At 35.5% G+C, this 21,859-nt stretch overlaps 1 protein-coding gene across 1 annotated transcript; it reads right to left on the bottom strand.

The window, feature by feature from the left end:
- Window positions 1-1,010: 1,010 nt before the first annotated feature.
- LOC129274672 (alpha-amylase-like) lies at window positions 1,011-18,582 on the bottom strand. The gene is made up of 6 exons (XM_064108159.1): window positions 18,043-18,582; window positions 17,235-17,388; window positions 13,322-13,545; window positions 10,976-11,187; window positions 9,447-9,550; window positions 1,011-3,908 (listed from the first exon to the last, which is right to left on the bottom strand). Exons 2-6 carry the CDS (start codon window positions 17,381-17,383, stop codon window positions 2,978-2,980), a joined length of 1,620 nt encoding a protein of 539 aa, XP_063964229.1. The 5' UTR covers window positions 17,384-17,388; window positions 18,043-18,582; the 3' UTR covers window positions 1,011-2,977.
- Window positions 18,583-21,859: the final 3,277 nt, after the last annotated feature.

Raw genomic sequence — 21,859 nt, 5'->3', positions numbered from 1 at the left:
ATGCACAACTCATTAACATGCAAATGAGAAAGTCGATGATGTCCATCACTCAATATTTCCTTCGTTGTTTCAATTGTACAGTATCTCGATTTTCACACGGATTTGATAATAAGGACCAGCTCGACCGCCGTGACCAAAAAAGTGTTAAAACAATGGCATTTCTACAAGTTAGACAATGAGGAGAAAATGGGACTATTCTATATTTCATATAATAAAAGGAAATAGTTAATGAGTGATGTCATCAGTTCCCTCATTTACATACTGACAAGGATGTATTGTACATAACTATTTTGTCAAATTAAGCGACACTTAAAAAAATGTCATATAGCTTTCTTATTTTCAACCGATTATGACAGGCCTGGATTGTGATAAGATTTTTCGTATTATGCTTGTTGGATTTTTCTCTTTTTATTCAAATTAACTTTTTGTTGAGATGTGCTTGTCCTTTCATTGCACACACGAACCAACTGAAGTTAAAGTTGTCCATTAAATATTATTGTTCTGTAATTGTTGTGAATGTGAGATATTTTTATGCATGTAATGAACTTTATGACCTCTTGATTTTGATCACGATACTGACTTAAAAATCTTCTCAAATTTTGGTCTTAACAATAGCATATCATACACACACACATACACACCCTCCCTCTCACACACACACCCTCCCTCTCACACACACACACACACACACACACACACACATATATATATATATATATATATATATATATATAAATTAAATTTACCTGGTTGAATGATCAATTGATCATGTTGTTTGTGTTGTAAAGTAAATTAAATGAAATTGTGTCGAAAAACACGATATAACCAAATCAGATTAAAGAAAAAAAGAGGGAAAAGGTTTATGATAAAGATGCAATGTTATTGAAAATTTGTGAATGACTAAAAGTCAGATAGCCAAGGAAATAACACAAATTATGATTAAGATTGTAATTAAGTCAAAATTACAATCTTAATCATAATGCCTCAATGAAAATCATCATAGAAACATCTTCACCAATACTCTTTTTATTGTAAACCAATTATTAGTATTGTGCTCTTCATGGCAATGGATTGAAAAATATGCGTCAATGCGCATCACACAATGTACATGGTCACTGCTATAGATGCATTATTTGCAAATACATCTACATGTATACAATATTCTAAAAATGAATAAGTGAAGAAATAAAATAAAATAATAAATTAACACCACATTTAACACGAATATACAAGGGAACAAATGAAATCCGATTATAGAACCATGACGCCAATTTAATTATGAAACTTTTATTTCAGATTATCATCAGAAATCGATGAATTCGATGAACAAAGTGAAAAGTACTCTAATAATGCGTATTTAATGGAAATTCGATGAATGAAATATACGGTAAGGAAAGAAAAAAAAGAGAGCGTGAGAATTGTATAAAAAAAAAGGAGAGGGGAATTAAAGAGTAAAGAAAGAAAGCGATTAAAGGTGAAAGAAAATGATAAAAGCGAAGTAAGAAAATAAATAAGAAAGAAATTAAAATGGAAGGAAAGTAAATAATAGATTTTGGGAGACAGATCGAGCATGAGAGAGAGAGAGGGGGGGGGGTAGAGATCATATATCAAATATGAATTAGTTAATGACGCATGTTATCGATACTCATGAAACCGATTGCTAGTGTATACAACACGAACAAACATAATTTCTGCACACAAAATTATTTTTGTATCATTATAGATAAACAAAATGAAACCTAACACGCAAAGAGTTGGTGATATTACTTAGGAGATTCATTCTAGCACAAGTTAGTGCTTCAGAGCCATTTTCAAACTTCCATCAAATCATTTAGATCATGATCACATTCGTTTCAGAACTTCGAATCTTATACGGCATCAGAGTATGATTGCTTTCAATAAAGTTGAAAGCGACCTCGATTTTTTCATCTCCCATTTGTGTTTTCATCAAACGGTATAGGTTTCGAAATTTAAGTACATGTTTATTGTAAGCGAGCGGATCGAACAAAATAAATAGTTTTAGAAATACGATTAGTTTTGTCTAAGGGTGATTCGAATGTCGGTAATGTATACCATCATGATAGCAAACATGGCAAAACGACGGACATATACTTTCAGATGATTTCTTTATCTCCGAAGGAAAATAATGATGATATAATTTTGTTTCGTGTGTAACTTTAGAACTACTATACCATGATAAGTGATATTGGTCAATCAGTTGCCTCTATTCTAATGACACTTCACGGAGGCCGCGGAACCGGAGGGGGCAGGATACAGAGCGGGGGGAGGCCGGGGGGGGGGGGGGTGACTACAACCCACACTCCTTAAATAAACGTAAAACAAAACGTAAAAAATTAACATTTGATTTTTGACTGGTCAGCACCCCCACACACTTTTTGCTCAGCGCCCCAATTATGAAAAACTGTTCCGCGGCCCCCCTGCTTTATATGTTTTGTTTACTTATACGCTGGAAAAGTCTCAACTCATCGGAGTGCATGCCTGATATATATACAGACTGGAGTCGGGCTACCAGATTGCTCTCGTCATGATTAGGGCTAGAAGACTAATTCTTTTGTATTTCTTTCTACGGATCTCGTCAAATTTATCTTCAAGTAAACATAATTATGTATTTTATTCATAATTAGATCATTAAATGTCAAAGGTATGTCAGTAGTGACGTAAGCCATATCCAAGCGAAGTGTTGACAAGAATCAAAGAAGCATTGCTATCCTTTAGATAGGCCTTATCCATATTGTATTTCGGAAACGTATATCCAACCAAAGAATTCTTGCAGTGGTAGATTGTTAGTAAAAGCATGGACCTACTAAGTAGGTCCATGGTAAAAGTAAGTGAATGGAATTTCGATTAAAACCACGATAGAACCTTATTTGACAAGCTAGATCGTCGGTGATTTATAGAAAGGATTATTTACTATGCTTTAAAGTAGGCCTAATTGGGAAATAGGTCCTATTCATTTTTATGCCCACTTCAGAAACAGAAAAGCGAGGAGTATTGAGATCCAGGTCAAACTTGGGACAAGTCGTGTTCCAGCTCCGACGAAAAGACAACCCTCATAGTTGCCTCGACCAAACGTTGCCTCTTTGGTCAAAGCAAGAATGGCATCATCACCGTGGCGTCCGCTTGGTATAAGCGTAATCTCGGCCGTTCCGTCGGCACTGACTTCTACGATCCTTCCAGAGCATCCGTCTGTGGTAGGATCCCCGCTGATGAGATCGCAATATTGGCCTTCTGGAAGTCCAGTCTGGAGGACCTCGGTAACGGTAATCTCTTCGTTGTTCAAGGCAAAGAACCCCTTGTCCCCTCGAGAGAAAGCGATGGCATTGTTACCGTTGTCCCACCAGTTTTCCACTTGCTCATCTTCCACGATGTTCTGGAAACAGACCATGTTACGAACCTCATGCCAGCGATGTTCACACACCCACCCGCCGTCGCACAGGCCACGGCTGTTGATGACAACGTCGTCGATTTCGCCGTTCTCGTTGGAAGGAGGTCCCTGGTCAGAATTTTCGAATTCGTAGCTGCTCATGAGTCGTTTGGTTCCATAAGGCCAGGCAAGGGTGAAGGCGACGGCTTTCTTGTAAGGGAGAGGCTCTTTGAAGGCCAGTATATCCCCACCTGCTCCATGATTCCGCTGGTTATCATGATTCTCCACAAAGACAACAGCATTCTCATCAGGCATCAATCCCCATTTGTCATCAAATCCAAAGTCCTCGTATTCGTTTGCATTCTTTATCCCTCGACCAAGAAGTGTTATCGCATCGCAGTACCGGAATTCAGTTACATCACCACACTCGAAGTACTCAGAAGAACGAATGGCCTCAGCTTCATTAACATCGATGACCTCATTGTAGACCCAAGGGCTCCCGCCAAATGTGCAATCATCGAGACTGTATAATGGATGAAAAAGAGAGGAAAGGGATTAACTTGAGGTTGAAAAAAATTAATCATGATGCTACTTTTTGGTACAAACTGTAAACAAATTCAAATTACAGGCATACAATCGTTTAATCTAAACTACCGAAGTCATCTCGTGTCTATATGACATCGTTATGGAATTAAGTGACTTGGCGCAAAGGCCCCGTATTAAGCCTTTTTTATCGATTCTTTTTGTTTTGCTTATCAAAATACACCACCAGTGTAATAAGCATAAAATATCACTGAAATAAAGAATAAATATTGATATCTGGGGATGGCCAGACCAAGCCAGACATATCACTGATTTTGACAATCGTCATCACATTGCTGGAATTAAAGAGATTGTTTCCACCCCCCAAAAAAAAAATCCTCACCGTAGATTGTATACATGGTATAAGTGAGAGGGAGTGGCTATATAGGGGAAATTGCAAAGATATAACGTTGGGCACTTACAGAAATAGCGCATGCACCTCTTTCCTTTTAGACGCTTACTATATATTTAGGTTCGAACGGAGTAATAATAACATGTTATGCAGGTGTGTGTGTGTATGATTGAGTTTTATCAGATGTGTATCAATCAAACATAATTTATCTACGTCTGGCAGGGGCGGATCCAGCCTTCGCCAATAGGGGGGGGGCTGAATTTTTTTCAGCCATATTTTTCCCCGATCGGCCGCTCGAACATGATTTTGGTTTGTTTCTTAGAAGGGGTAGTCCGAATAGTTACTTTTTAGCTTTATTCTTATAAATCAACATAAATATATAATATCATTATCCTTATTTATATAATGCGAGCGCGAAGCGCGAGCAATTTTTTGTTGTTGAAATTACATGTATTTTTTTCAAAAAAATTGAAAATTCTAGGCAATTTTTGATATCCTGAAAGAGCTGTGTATGCAACTAAATAATTACTACGAACGCGAAGCGCGAGCAGAAACTTTTAATACACGTTTCGAACTGATCGAAAAAGTAGGCCTACCTACTGCTTGCCGTTAGCCGGCCATGAAGACGTTACATATTTCAACAACCAAATAATGCGAGCGACAGGCGCGAGCTGAAATTTTTTGACATTTTAACCTAAATGCAAAAGAATGGAAATTCTAAGCAATTTTTTGTAACTATAGGTATATAACTTAACAATTGATGCGAGCGCGAAGCGCGAGCAGAAAATTTCAAGATTTAGACCTAGAAACGAAACACTCTATTCATGTTTTGTAATTTGGGGATCTCTTACATTAATAATGCGAGCGCAAAGCGCGAGTAGAAAATTTTTATATACGTTTTGAACTGATCGAAAAGGTAGGCCCTACATGTTAAGGACTGCTTGCACTTAGCCATGAAGACGTAAATATTTCAAAAAATCAAATAATGCGAACGCGAAGCGCGAGTTGAAAATTTTTGACATTTCTACATAAAGAATGGAAATTTGTAATCAATATTTGTAATCATAAACAGGATAGCTATATATATATAACTAAACAATTGATGCGAGCGGAAAAATTTGAGATTTAGACCTAAGAACGGGACACTCTATTCATGTTTTGTAAATCATGAAAAGCCTGAGTAAAAGGGGATCTTCCAACATCAATAATGCGAGCGCGAAGCTCGAGCTTAAAATATTTGATATTTCGATCTAAAAAAGGATCAATTTTAGCTCTATATTTTAAGCACTTTGTAGGAAAATTTTGAGGTGGATATGGATCGCACTTAAAGAGCTGATATTTATCATTTTTACTTTGAATTTTGACATAGACCGGGACATCCTGGTACGCTTTGACAATCAGACCTAAAAAATGATATTTTGAAAACTTTATGAAATACACGAAAATAATAAGTACTTGATAAATCAAAATTTGCGAGCGCGCAGCGCGAGCAGAAAATGTTAATATTCAGGACCATAAAACTGACATTTTAACATAAAACTTTATAAAAATCAATATGTAAATCACACAAAATAATGACAGTTCGATTTCCGAGGTGAAATATGTTTTGCATATTGACTTCCAAACTTGATATTTAAGTTCCATATTGTAAATCACCTAACAGGCAATGCGAGCGCAAAGCGCGAGCGAAAATTTTATATAGTGACATGAAAGATTCTTTTTTATTTTCCAAGTCTTCCCCTCATCTTTTTAAAACAAGCAATGAATATAACAAATAACAAATCTAATATTACAAAAATTAGATCTGGCGATGTTATTTTTGAAGATTCTCACCAAATTTGTAGTATCCTGAATAATCACTTTTCTTCAATTGGGGAAAATCTTGCAAGTAATATTCCTCCCGCAACAAAACACTTTTCTGAATTTTTAGGCCCACCAAATTCTAGTTCAATGTTTCTCGCTCCAACTTATAATCAGGAGATAATTAATATTGTTTCTGATTTTAGTTCTAAAAAAAGTACAGGACATGATGACATCAATAATTTTCTTCTTAAGGGGGTAATATCATCCATTGCGGATCCCCTAACTCATATATTCAATCTGTCACTTCTTAACATGAAAATTGCAAAAGTCATTCCTTTGTTTAAAAAGGGTGATAAATTAGATGTTAATAATTACCGCCCAATTTCTTTGTTATCTACTTTGTCGAAAATACTTGAAAAGATTATTTATAAAAGAACTGTAAATTTTTTCAAATCAAATAATATTTTTTTCAAATTCGCAATTTGGATTTAGGGAAAAGCATAGCACCACACATGCATTATTGAGTTTCATTGAAAAAGCGGCACATTCAATCGATAAATCTTCTCATTTAATTGGTTTGTTCCTGGACTTCTCCAAGGCCTTCGACACCATTGATCATGATATTTTACTTAACAAATTACATCATTATGGAGTGCGTGGGAAGGCCTTGGAGTGGTTCAGGAGCTACCTCATGAATAGGAAGCAATATGTCTTTTTAAACGGTTGCAATTCTCAAATGAAAAAAATTAATTGTGGAGTTCCCCAGGGTAGTATTTTAGGCCCGATTTTGTTTATAGTTTATATTAATGATTTTTGTAGATCATCAGATGTTCTTTCTTTCATTCTCTTTGCGGACGACTCCAACTTATTTTTTTCACATAAAAATCCTCTTCACCTTGCTAATATAATCAACTCTGAACTAGATAATGTCACCGAATGGATAAGAGCAAATAAATTGTCACTAAATCTTCAAAAAACAAAATATATGTTGTTTAGCAACTCTATACATACACTTCCTGTTGATATTATTTTTGATGGAACTCCCTTGGAAAATGTATCCCATATTAAGTTTCTTGGAATAATAGTCGATAATAAGCTCTCATGGAAATTTCACATAGATAACATATGTAAAACTATTTCACGCAACATTGGTATAATTAACAAGCTTAAATTTTGTTTACCATTATCGTCTCTGCTGACATTATATTCATCCCTTATATTGCCTTATTTAAATTATGGAATTTTAGCGTGGGGTAATACACAACAAACACTCTTAGACAAATTACTCCTATTACAAAATAAATCTCTACGTATTATATGTCACACGGCATATTTGTCTCATACTGACCCATTATTTTTTGAAAATAAAATATTGAAAATTAAAGACTTATATTTGTTTAATCTCGGTCAGTTTATGTATAACTATAACAACAACAACCTCCCAAATGTATTTAATTCAATTTTTCAAAAAAATCAATCCATTCACAACTATCCAACAAGGCGATTGGGTGACTTTCATTTACCACTTTTAAGAACTTTGCGGGCTCAGAACACATTTATATATGATGGACCGAAGTTATGGAACTCACCTCATAATGATATAACAAATGCAACATCTTTGAACTCTTTTAAGACCAAATTCAAATTATCTCTATTAAAACCTTATAATATACTCCCAAATTAAGTTTAATTCATCATCTCTGTCAAGTCATCATTATTACTTTAAAGACTACAATTAAAACATAAAATAATTATTATCCTTTTTTTTATAAAAAAAAAATCTGACACAAGTCCTTCTCCGATGTGCTCATTATTGAACCTCATACATTATTGTGTCTATCCTCTCCTGTCCGCTTATCCGCCTTCCTACCGGTTATTTGTTTACGGCATCAATCACATTTTTCGTGCATTCTTTCCAGGTTATTTTATATACTTTCTCTCCTTTTATACACATCATTGAATCCAGTTTGCTTGAGTCCACGACGGCATGTGTTCTATCTACATACAACAACACCCATCCATCTTCTCAGGGCATTCTCCCCTTTTTTTTTTTCTTTTTTTTTTCCCTTCTCTTTTTCTGGGGGGGGGGGGTGGGGTGGGGAAGGGTGGATATTTTTAGGACGGGTTGTTTTGTCCTTTATCTAACTGTATATTTTTGATAACTTTGTATTTATTTTGTGAGTATTTCCCTCTCAGTTATTGATTTTTTTCTCATTTGATTATCTGTATTTATACTTTGCTATTTTGTTATTTGTTGTGTTATCTATTTTTTGAGGGGCCCACATTGTACAAGCATTGCTTTTTAGTGGGTCCCTCCATTTCCATCTTAATTTAATTTCTATTGAAAAATAGTATACTTATTTAAAACCTACAATGTGTTGCCCAAATTGTCTAAGTGTTTTTTTTTTTTTTTTTTTTTTCACAACATATGTATCATTATTTTCTTTTTTGCAACGTATACAAATATTTATGTTTATATATGGTATACAATTCATGTATGTACAATTGATGGAAGTGAAATAAATAAATTTGAATTGAATTTGAATTTGAATCTTAATCTCTTTTATTTATTTGTCTTCTTCCTCTTCTTTTTCTCCTCCTCTCTTCCCTTTTTTTCTTTCTTTCCTTTTTTTCTTTTTTTGCTCCGCCAATAGGGGGGCCCGCCCCCCCCTGGATCCGCCTATGTCTGGAACTGACCTCTAAAGTCACCATCCGATAAACGTAACCAGGGGAGCGTTTCATCAACATTTTTGTCTGACAAGTCAGATCTGACATCTCTCCTTGATTCTGATTGGCTGAGAAGTGCTGTTACCATGGTTACTGTCGGATGAAAAGGGAATTGTCGGACAAAACATCCGACATTCCTTTCACGAAACACTCCTCAAGTGGGTGTTTCATATTAAAAGCAGTTCGTAAACGACTGGTGATCCTTTCTTGTAGTAAAAGGTATACACCAAAATGTTCATTGGCTATGATTTAGCGCGTAAGAAAGGTTTACCAGTCGTTCTTAAAGTCGCGAACAGCTTTATTAAACGACCCCTGGGCTCCAACCTTTTTATCGATATGTAACTATCCCAATGTATCTTGGGTTACAGGCGCACATCACAACGTCCAGTTCAGCAGGGCCCGCTTGCAGAGCAGTTTCATCTATACAGAATAGGCTATCCTAGCTGGATTAATAAAATCTTCTGATCATTATTGCTATTATAAAGTCACCAAGTCATAGAAAAGTGAAATGTTAGGACTGTATGCTATGAACATGATACACATTTTCACGCACAAAGTGGAAATCACAATTACCAACATTATACTAATTTCACTTACCCGTCTAAAATATCAGAAAGTATCTCGGGAGGCATGTGTTTTGCAGCATCAATCCGGAATCCGGCCACACCCATCGATATGAGGTCGTTGAGATACTCCAACACCTTATCATTAATAATAGATAAATAGCAACCAAAGTAAAATGGCTTCAATTGTAAAGTCATTTCCATCCGAAAATGTCAGACGTTTTTTTCACCTTATTCTTAATATATGTTCTTTTTATGTTTTTTTTATATTTTACATTGCTGTCATGCCAATCTATTGTATATACTGTGATTCTAGATGATTTATATTAAAAACATGAATTAAATGGGAAAAAAAATTGTGAGAGCAAAAGAGAGAAAAAAATCATTATCGTATCTATGTTAATAAAATGACACATGTTAAGGCTCATATTCAGAAATATAGGCTTACGAGATTTTTTTGTTGTGAGGTTTTTTTTTACTTATTACGTCATTACAGCAATACTGTAAATATGAACATGACAGGAATTAAGCTATTCTAGGTCAAATTCCCATCCAGGTATATAGGCCTATTCATTACATGTATATGTTAGTCAAGTGACATACTTAAGACAAGGACAGGGTCAAGTAGACACGCCTATGACGTAATATATGCATATAGGCCTAAATATTTTATCTATCATGCGACACTTTGTCATCATGGTCATGTGACACTGTACGATCACATATTTTCAAAAGATCAACGGGTGTCCTCCCTCGGAAGACAAAGGGTGACTATATTCATATTAGTAACGCCTTTGTTTACAAAAATTGAATTAAAACAGTGGTATATGCACAGCATAGGCAAACATCAGGTGAGAAGCGAATGAGACGTGGACTGATAACATGCTTTAACCTCCCTAAAATGAAAACTGGTACATGTATATTAAAGTCTACCCGTCCCAGCAAGCGTACAACTATTCATATGATAATTCTTTCAAACAAGATGACATCATCATGATCATCAACTCTTTAGGACTCCACTTTCAATTTTTGATTTTAGATTAAACGATTTCTTATTATTTCTTTTCTAGGGTGTGTGTGTGTGAGTAGGGGAGGGGGTGGATTTATGTTTTTGTGTGGGGAGTTGATGTGGTCGTGATAGTGATTATGTGCATAAGTGAAGGTGTGTGTGCGTGTGGGTGGAGCCATGGGCGGAAATCCCAGGGGGGCCGTCCCCCTGCCCAAAAAAGTAGGGGGACACAATATACAATATCAAATGTCCCCCTACGATTTTTTGGTATTTTACGATGGAAAGAAATACATCATTCAAAATCGAAATAAAACACGTATTTTGGACGAGATGACCTGACATTTGGGTGATAACCTTTTTTTTTTTTTTCGTTTTGTTTTTGTTTTTTTTTTGGTCAAATTTTCCAGCCCCTGGTCCCTGTACCTTTTGGGGTGAGATTTCCGCCCTTGGGTGGAGCTACAATTACTGGGCGGTCTTTCTTAAAATCCGAGGAAAGCGGAATTGGAAACTCACGAATGTCAAATTCTTAGGCTATAATATTATCTTAAACAAACCTTGGTCTTGCCGTAGTTATCATTATCCGGTCCATAGTAAATATCGGCCAGCGATAGTAAATTGCAGTAGCGGACTTCATATGAGCTGTATACGTAGCTTGTTTGAGCTATATCCCCCGATGTAAGGTTACAGAGTCCTTTGGGCACATTGAAGTCTTGTGGTGTGAATGGCACGTCCGGGAAATTATACGTATCATTAGCCGTTGAATTTACTGCATAATTAAAATATGAAACGTGGGAACCGTTGAATTTACTGCATAATTAAAATATGAAACGTGGGGGAGGGGGTAACCAAAAGAAGAAAAAAATCCCAGTAATATTGATTACACTTTATGCGTTAGAACTGTTTTCATACTAGTATATTCAAAACAAAAGGGTAATTATATGTGATTATGCAGCTTCTTCCATGCAAGTAATAAAAGCAAACTTGCGACATGACATGTTGCATTTTCCTAACTCGTTCCATGACTTACTAATTACTCGTTCCTCGACTTATTGACTCACTTACTCAATTCACAAGCTAACTCGTATCCTTAAGAAAGCAGATGGAACGACTTAAGTCTAGGGATCAACTTAATGGGTTGAAGGTACGACTTACTAAGTTGTGGAAACTAGATAAAGTAAAAAACACAAGTCATGCGGTACATTCTTAAATACATAAATGTATCTTATGATGATAAGTATATAGTAGACTACAGCTGTAGGGATTGTGGTTTCTTGGTACGGAAAATCACAGTCGTGATATAAAATTATGTTTATTAAAGATTGGATAACAAGACAACATAGATACGAGCTCCACCCCAGGGAAATGTTGATTTGAATCAATAGAAAAAATTCAGATAAGTATAATGCTGAAACTTTCATCAAAATTGGATGTGAAATAAGAAAGTTATGATATTTTAAAGTTTCGCTATTTTTCACAAAATAGTTATATGCACAATTTAGTCACATGACATGCAATTGACAGAGTCGATGATGTTCCTCACTCACTATTTCTTTTGTTTTTTATTGTTTGAATTATACAATATTTCAATTTTCACAGATATGACAAAAAAGAACCAACTTGACTGAACCACAAAATGTTAAAAAATGGTAATTCCACGTGTTCAGGGAGAAATTAATTTTGTTTCACATGACAATGAGAATTTAGAATATTTCATGTAATAAAATACAAAAGAAATAGTGAGTGAGTGAGTGATATGATGTCATCAGTCCCCTCATATGCATACCGACCGGGATATGCATATAACTTTTTATTTTTATAAGTTAAGTGAAACTTAAAAATTTCAAGACTTTCTTATTTTACATCGGATTTTGATGAAATTTTCAGGGTTATGCTTTTTGGATTTATCTCTTTTTATTCAAATCTACTATTTGTCGGGGTGGACTTGGGACAACCCCTGATTAAGAAGTCAATATATTTGACCAAAATCCATATACAAAGACTGAATTAATTTGTGTGTAGCTTTGGTCTTGGCAAAAAGAATACTACTCGATATTACTGGAAAAAAGAGATAAATTTCGTATACGTCGATCGAGGGATGGTCGTTTCTACATCAGTTCGTACGACATAGTGTAAATGGTCGATCAAGGGCTCAAGGAAGTTCATTCCATTTCTCTTATTGTCTAGTCCATCATCGAGCAAATTGAGCGAATGTTTCACCATGTCGGTCCATGGTTTCACAAAAGATCTTACAGACAGTACAACTTATGAGCTTTCCCTCAAGTAGCCATGTTGGATGACTAACAACAATACATTTGCATCAAACTACATAGCATATTGCATATTTATCCCCTCTTACTATCATGGACCTTGGAAGAGGGGTGGCACCCTCCATGATTTTGTGGGGGTGCTGCGCAAGTTAAACACCATACGCGACACCCCTGGAAATTAGGTTGGTATGCTAAAATGTAGATATTTGACCAAAACCGCCTTCATTTAGAGGCGAAACCCTCCTCTTTTTGCTGGTTTTTTTATGACCCAATTAAGTCCCCATCATTTTGAAATGAAAATCCATTTTTTTTGCTGAACAAACCAGCAAGCACCTCCTCTTAAAAAATCGTTCAGCCTGTTCAGTGGATCATGTTTCCTTTCTTTTTCTCTTGGTCGAGATATTTTATTTATTCATTTATTTATTTATTTATTTATTTATTTATTTATTTATTTATTTATTTATTTATTTATTTATTTATTTATTTATTTATTTATTTATCATTTATCTATTTATTATTATTTTGTTTTTTTAATTTGTTATTGTCATATTCACATGTGTCTTTTATGTCCACCAAAAAGGCTGTCTGTAGGAATAGATCGCTCATATAGCATAAAATTGTTTCAAGGCGTACCACTGGCCATATGGTTGACAATGGCATCGACATAGACCCGGACACCGACATCGTTACATCGGCTAACCATGTCAGCGAAGGCTTCTCTACCACCACTCCTGCCATCGATCCTGTAGCTGACCGGTTGGTACCGCTGCCACCAAGGGTATCCGAACTCCGGGTAGACCCTGTGTTCCATTGGAGGAGAGATCTGCACCCCAGCAAACTGATGAGGTCCGAGGTATCTGTAGCACATTCATTAAAAAAAAAGATGAGATATAATAAATCAATGAGCCATGGATGGATAATGATCAGAGCTCAAGTTAAAAGCCGTCTAGTTGGCAGCCTACCGCTGCCAACGCCACCATGGGCACCAGTCCTTCCTCCCGATATACTCTATAGGAGTAGAGAATTCTACCAATTTGGAAAGCAAATTGGTGACGTCCGTGGTACCTATACTATATAATGACAATGAAATATGAAATAAATAGCACATTTATAATAAAAAAGAAGAAATATATAATAAATCATTAAAGCATGAGCAATAATGATAAAAATAAGGATAACAATATATAAAGATCCCATACGCTCAGATGTACAAGCACGCACATACATGCACACACTCACCCACCCATACGCGCATTCCTTGAAGACACACACGCTCTAAATTCCAAGGATTTACGATAAATCCAGATCGGCTGTTAATATAATGACCAGCCGAAAACTAGATTTAAACCTTTTTTTTTTAAATATAAATTTAAAGCTAAACAATCTAAATTCTAATCTGTTGAGATTTTAAAGTTATCTTTTTTAAGATTAAAAATTCTGCCAGCCGATATGGACCTTTTTTCAATCCATGATACGTAGATTGTAGATTTGCCTTTTGTTGTATAATATATATCTGTATATATAAATAAATAAATATATATATATATATATATATATATACATGTATATACATTTTTTTTTTACTTGTCAAGGCATGTAGACTAGATATGCCTATATTATTTTGTCTTTTCTGGGTCCTCACATCCAATAATTGTCATTATCATTATATAATTCATATTGCTGATTATTACTCCTTGTTCTTGTTTTTCTTCAGTCGTTAGAGTGCTTTACTCCCCAAACAAGCCTTGTACGTCTAGGAAGAGAGATAATGAAACAAGCCAAGACAGGCCCATAGAAGACTGTTTTCAGGGTTGCCCGTTTCACTTTATCAAGCCTAAGACAGGGGCCGCGGAACGGTGTTCAAAGTGGGGGGGGGGGGGCTGACCATGCAGAAAATCACAATCATATGGTCATTTTTACGTTTTTGTACATGGTTTTTGGGAAAAAAAGGGGGGGGGGGCTTCAGCCTTCCTAGCCCACCCCCCCCGCTTCCGCGGCCCCTGTAAGAGTGGTCCGTACTTTTCTTGATTTTTTTTACGTTTCTCGCGCGGCTGGTGAAAGTGGTCGCGTCAACCCCCACCCACGAATCCCGAGTTTGTACGATTATGCAACGGTAGATTGTATTCCCATTTGATCTTAGTTCTAAAGCAATGCAACACGTCGATCAAGGTAATATCTTATATACGGTTATGCCACACTCACTGGTGGAACCGACTCCCAGACATACCAAACTTATGACATTATTACCAATGGCATAATATTGGTCGGTTTCATCGGTGTGACTGTAGGTAGCGTAGGTTGATTACTTATCTGCGCGTCATGTTTATTTGTAGACCTGGTTCACCTATCATCTACCAATAAAGATATGAACAAGACCTTTGACAATGGATTACTTATAGTTGTTTTGAGGTTTCAATTGTTTTTACAAATTCTGATATATCTGATATCGCAAGTATATTATTCAGTTTATAGATCTCCATTTTCTTTGCTGTCTCATTAAGATGGGAACTTTTTTGCTGATGAAATAAATGTATGAATGCATGAAACAACAGAAGTTAATTTGATGCCTGGCCGAGTCATACCAAAGACATATTAAAATGGGACCTTCTGCCTTCCTGCTAGGCGCTCAGCAACAGACTGGAGAAGGGTAATAATAACATACTATGTTATGCAGGGCCTACTGGTAGAGCAGTTTCCTAACTGAAGTGCATGGCTACCCTGGGTAAATAAAAGCTTATTATTATTATTATTATTATGAGATCAGATTTTTAATTCATGCTGCACAGCAAAATTCTATGCATTTTCCTAAGATTAGGCAGACGGTGTCTTTTCTTTCACAAGAATTAAACATGATTTATTATGTTTTTACTGATGCACTGAAGTGAATTGACTCTTCCCTTCATGCAAATTCATTTAATTCATTTTTCACAAATATCGGACCCGAACTTTCAAGCAAAATTAATAGCCCTAATGCGCGTTTTACCGACTATCTCCCCGAACCTAATCCACACTCTATATTTTTTAACCCTACGGACCCCAATGAAATGATTAATATTACACGGTCTCTTAACAGTTCAAAATCGCATGGACATGATAGAATTAGTATGTATCATTTAAAAGAAATAATTCACCCACTTGCTAATCCTCTAAGTAACATTTGTAATAAATCATTATCACAAGGAGTTTTTCCTGACTTATTCAAAATCGCCAAAGTCAACTGATCCAATTTTCAAAAAAGACAATCCTCATGAAATAAGTAATAATCGCCCCATTTCTCTTCTCCCAACTATATCAAAAATCTTAGAAAAAATAGTATATAACAGGTGCTTTATGAATTCATCAGCAAACACAATCTGCTAAATTCTAATCAATATGGCTTTAGGAAAAATTACTCAACAGACTTGGCTTTAATCCAAATCTATGATAAAATTACAAACGCCATTGTTAACAAAGAACATGTCATTGGCACATTTTGTGACCTTAGTAAGGCATTTGATACACTTAATCACGACATTCTACTCTCTTGAAAACTAAATTATTATGGCGTACGAGGTCAATCCCTCCTTTGGTTTAAAGATTACTTAAGAAATCGAAAACAATACGTCGCATTTAAGGTTATGACTCTGACTCACTTTTAGTTCATTGAGGTGTCCCTCAAGGCTCCATATTAGGCCCACTATTATTTTTACTATATGTCAATGACATTATTAATTCATCATCCATTTTATCTTTTGTATTATTCGCTGACGACACAAATATTTTTTTAATCATACAAATCCCACTTATACAATATTTGACAGCACTGGGAGGAATTTTAAAATTTTCATTATGAAACACACGTAGCTCAAATTAATATAGAAATTGAAATGGGACATTCTTTTGAGGATCGAGTGAATACAGAAACAACACACTTTGAGATAAGCACTCTTTTCACTTTTTTTAATAAATCAATTCGTTGCATTAATGCATAATAATCTTATTCTTCTGGCTATCCTATTCTTAAAACAGTACTTGTATAAGGACGGAAATGAGTATATATTCATATTTTCTGTTGAAAGAAACTTGTTTGGCATGTTGATCAATATAGTAATTTCGGTGAATTATTTCTGAGAATGCATGAGTAAATACAATTCTTCTGATAGTATATAGATAAAAATAGATAGTATATCATTCATTAAAGAAGATATTAGTATACATATCAGTGCTCTGTGGCCGCTCTTGTAGAAAGCGCTCCCAGCAAAGCATGGCCTATAATGGTGCTAAGGGATTTTTTTTTTCTTGGCATGAGTCCTGTTTGCGAGAGGAAAAGACCCTTAACGATTTTTGATTAAAATTACACCAGGGTCCTAAACGTTGCACCAACAAGTGTTAAAACACCTGAAGCACTTTACTACGGCTACCATGGTTGATCCTAAACAAACAATCTAACTCTATTGAAAAAGGTCTGGCGTATTTTCGACTGAACACCGGTGTTGTAGCATCATAATCGTTCTTTATTTTTACAGAGTAAACACCAAACCCTTTACAAAGGCAAAATAATGCTTACTCTTCACATTCCCTGACGATGTCGGTCCATTTCCACTCGAAGAGGTGAACGATAGCTGTTCTACCCTCCTGAAAATTAGGATCCTTCCTGGTAGCTGTGACAGTGGATATCACCACCAGTAGTAGAATTAACGAGCATTTGTAACTCATTGTGTCTGGAAAAAGAAAGGAAATCTTTCATTGACACAGTGGAAAAATATTCATAAAGTTCTTCTATTACAACAACAACATCACAGACAACATCAACAACAACATATACTACTAGTACTACTAGTACTACTACTACTACTACTACTACTACTACTATTACTACTACTACTACTACTACTACTACTACTACTACTACTACTACTACTACTACTACAACTACTACTACTACTACTACTACTACGACTACTACTACTACTACTATACTACTACTACTACTACTACTACTACTACTACTACTACTACTACTACTACTACTACTACTACTATACTACTACTACTACTACCACTACAACTATTACTGTACGACCGTTTCTGCGGAACTATTTCCCTTTGGCGAGATACTGATCTACACAGCTTTGATTTACATCTGCCGCACTCGACCCAGGTGTGGGCCTAAGCATAGATTACCTATAAAGCTATGCCTATTAAATACATAACATATTAATGGGTTCAGTCTCTTTCAGAACTATTTTATCTTCTTAAAAGAATCATAAATCTCCTGGGGGCTGAGCAATTGGAAAAAATGATAAAATCAAACAATACCATAAAGAATAAAAGTAAGAACTATAAAATAGACAATCACGTAAATAAAATCTTACCTATAGGCCTATTATGCAGTATGTTAATTCCTTGAATAAAGGTTTGAGGTCATACGAAGGCAGACACCAAAGTGATTACAACTAATTGCGTGCCAACTCAAACAATGAACGCGGAAGGTTTTCCTTACGTCTTGAATGTAGTTCCGACAGCAATATGATTCATAATGGGAATCAATGGGAATTAAGGAAGGCGAAGAGTTGCAGTCGAACGCACAATTTTATTTAAGGTGCACTGTCCTCGGCGTAGCTAACAAATGTCATCCAATCATGCCACTGAGTATCACATCAAAGACAGATGTCATGGATGTACTTCAAAGGTAGTCTTGATATGTATGCCCTTTTACCCCCCCCCCCCAAAAAAAAACAGTGGCGTACAGATGGGGAGGGGGGGGGGGCTTGGGGCGCTTGCCCCCCCAAAGAAGAAGAAATAATCATCCCAAAAAAGAGAAAAGGGAAGAAAAGGCAAAGAGGGAAGGGTAAAATGTGGTAGTAATTTCTGAATTTTATGTCAAAATATGTCCCAAAATTTGATTGTTGTGAAAAAAATGTCGAAATGTTTCAACACTTTATTATTTTTTACTGATACGCGATATCTCACCCCCTCAATATTTTTGGCTCATTACGCCACTGCAAAAAATAACCCCCGAATATATTTGTAAGTTTTGCATAACGAAAATGATGATTATCTGGTGTTTCAACAAAACAAATATACATTCTAAAAATATAAATTACATATAGTTTCCTCTTGTATTTTGCAAGAAGGCACTGAGGAATGGACGTTGCAAAGAATAACAATCTAGAGGATATAATTATGTGATACATTCTAGGTATAGGACCAGGGAATATTCGAGTAGTTTATTATGACTATTCATTTTTATGACTGTGATTATTCTAAGTGACTGCAGCAGTTTGGCTCGAAATCCTTTAAAAAGTGTCGGTATATTTCATCGACTAAACGATGTTCGTTTTGCCACCCCCGAAAAACAACAACAAAAATAGAATTTTAAAAATGTGATATCATTCAGCAGAATAAATGTCAACAAAATGTTTCGTATTATGGGAGTACTAATAAAGCAATGATGCAATAGGGAGAAAATTATCTTACTTTACTTAGATAAATTATTTACTTGAACATGATTCATTAGGACAACAAGATAAGTGTGATTAATAGTTTACATATTTGTCCCACATATTGAACACTAAATATCAAATTAACCTATTGCCTGTTAAAATTTGGCAGTCCTTGTACGAAGTCCACAGGTATCTATGGGCCTACCCATTGAATTGATTTATCATTCGTAATTGTAATTAATTTTTGCCTAAAATGACGAATGGTAAACAATGTTATAATACGTTTCTCAGTTCCTCTTTCATTAATACAAGGGAGTATTCGCTAAGCGGCATACAGAGGAATCAAGATCAAAGTAAATGTATTGACAATGCCCGTCGAATGACAAAGAACAGCTGGGCAATCAACAATATATTTTCTCTTTTCTTGAATTCCCCATATGCTGCTGAGCGAAAATTCCTTCTTGTCATTCTCTGTCTACGTGTGCTGCCGTGTGGTCTTGAGATCCTAATCAATGATTTCATTAAACTCTAATAATCATTAACATAGTTTCCATAATTTTTAACTTCATTAAAAATGACATCAAACATTAGTATCTAGGGAGCGTATTTGGTTAAGGCTTAACAAGTAGTAACAAGCAACAAAGATAATACATGATAAATTGAAAAGCACGAAAATTTTTCTTTTTTCTTCGATTGCCAGAATGATAGATTGCACACTGCAAATAAAAATGATGCCGTATCTATGAAGCAACCGACATACAAAATGTAATTAAAACGTTAGGGAAATTTCAGTATTTTTGATGGAGGAAGTGTTTTGTCGACCGAATGGGTATACCAAATTAAATATTTGTATAACTGTAAGCAAAACTAATATTCGTCTAATATAATATTCAATATAATACTAATATTCGACTTTTATTTTTATTAATAATTTCAGCTTGACTCAAACATTTCAAATTGAAAATAAAAACAAGTATTCTGACACATTCCATTTTTTATCTTGCCAATTTTGTTCAGGCCTTCCCTTCCTTGTCTATTTTTCATAATTGTTGTTTTTGCCCTTTTAAGTTTCATACGAATATATTTTGATTGAGGGAAAATATGATACCCCGAATACCGTCACAACCCATTCGCACGGCAATTAAGAAATCAGCTTTTCTAATGGGTGTTTAGATCAAAGTATTATCTTGGTTATTGATTTAATAACAAAGTGTATTTTTTTAAATCAACAAAACCATGATGAAATTAGGAGGGTATTCAGAGCCAATAGCGGTGAGAGAATAACATTGGCCGAGCATTTTCTGAGATGCCACGCTTATAACGCATGGGAAGCAAGGTCCACAAGTCCGAAGTTCACCGGCGATTCGAGGATACCTTAAGGTTGGACAGCAGGCTTTCCATTGGACAAGTATGGATATGAGTAATGTATTTAACAACGAGGGAGGGGTTGGGGCACACTGTGGGCGGAGAGCATGTACGCCCTGTCTGCAATAGGCCTACACAAAATATAATCCCCCGGATTGCACGGAGATGTAGAGAGAGACTGAGATTTTTGCTCCGTATAGGGGGGGGGGGGAGGGAACGACCCCCTCCTTTCTCTTGCTTTGCAAAATTCGAAATTTGAGGGGCGGGAGGGGAGGCCCTCGTCCCCGGGATCGCCGCCCATGAACACTCACTCTCCTCCTGAAAACCCAAAGAAAGAGAAGGAAGGGGGAAATGAGGAAACAGACAATTATTTTTGGATGAACAAAAAGGAAACATTGGGAATATAATTATCTAAAAAGAAATTTGAAATGCTTTGACAATGATACGTATACAGTCTCACAAAGACCAAAATACATTTTCCTTAACTGCAATGATTTTTTCCCCGTACTCTATTTCATTTTTAATTATTATTTATAGTGCGATGAGAAAGACGATACCTCATAAAATTTCGGCATTTGTATTAATAATTAAAACATATATATTCGTCTTCTTTCTTTATTTTGTTTCCATGATAATCGTGCTACTGCGCCCCTTATTCCTTCACAAAACACAAAATAGTCAATTTCGAAAGAATATATATAATTGCCAAATAAAAAAAGAAGATGGTTACTTCAAAGCAGCATATAAGTTATGACCTCTTACAATCACGACAATTGATTTTATAGAGAATACATTTGTCGGAGAAATAAAAACCACCTGCCACTGAAACACGACATGAATATGAATCTCGAACCAAATACTGTTTGCACCTTTGACGTTTAGGCATTCAAAAACTATTGTCAAAGACCTAATTTACACAATTTTGTTCTTGAAAAATAATCTGTTCTTGATAAACTAGGACCTTGTGAAATATCTTTATGCACGTGCTCGCGGCGAATGCATTAATATTAAGGTTAATGGGGCAGTACACTTCAATGTATGGCAAATATTGAAAGAGCAAGTTCCATCTTCGTTCAGGACAAAATGTCATCAGATGAGAACAAAATAATGGAGACAAAGAGTTGGTAGCGCCCTCCTGAACCTCTTTCTCGAGCTGGCTCAACCGAACATTAAAGGGGTATTCATATAAAATATAACGAGATTTGACTTCAAAATGATCAAGCAGGTCAATTGGCCATTGCTATTTATTAGCACATATATGATTTCAATGTAGGGAACTGTTTATATTCCCTGCTTGAACATTTCTCTAAATTATACGCATGGTACATGCGGGATCACTGGTTGACCACAGAAGCATCTCAAATATTAATAATCACTAAAA

This window comes from Lytechinus pictus, chromosome 13 (genome assembly GCF_037042905.1).
Source record: "Lytechinus pictus isolate F3 Inbred chromosome 13, Lp3.0, whole genome shotgun sequence".
Classification (NCBI taxonomy): domain Eukaryota; kingdom Metazoa; phylum Echinodermata; class Echinoidea; order Temnopleuroida; family Toxopneustidae; genus Lytechinus; species Lytechinus pictus.
This window is presented reverse-complemented; position numbering and strand designations above follow the sequence as displayed.

Bases quoted from the DNA above. Each gene is read 5' to 3' on its own strand.
- LOC129274672 (XM_064108159.1), bottom strand. From the start codon at position 17,383: ATGAGTTACAAATGCTCGTTAATTCTACTACTGGTGGTGATATCCACT. The intron at 13,546-17,234 runs GTAAGCATTATT...AATGTGCTACAG, and splicing joins ATCGTCAGGGAATGTGAAGA to ATACCTCGGACCTCATCAGT. The intron at 3,909-9,446 runs GTAAGTGAAATT...TCCATTATACAG, and splicing joins CTTTCTGATATTTTAGACGG to TCTCGATGATTGCACATTTG.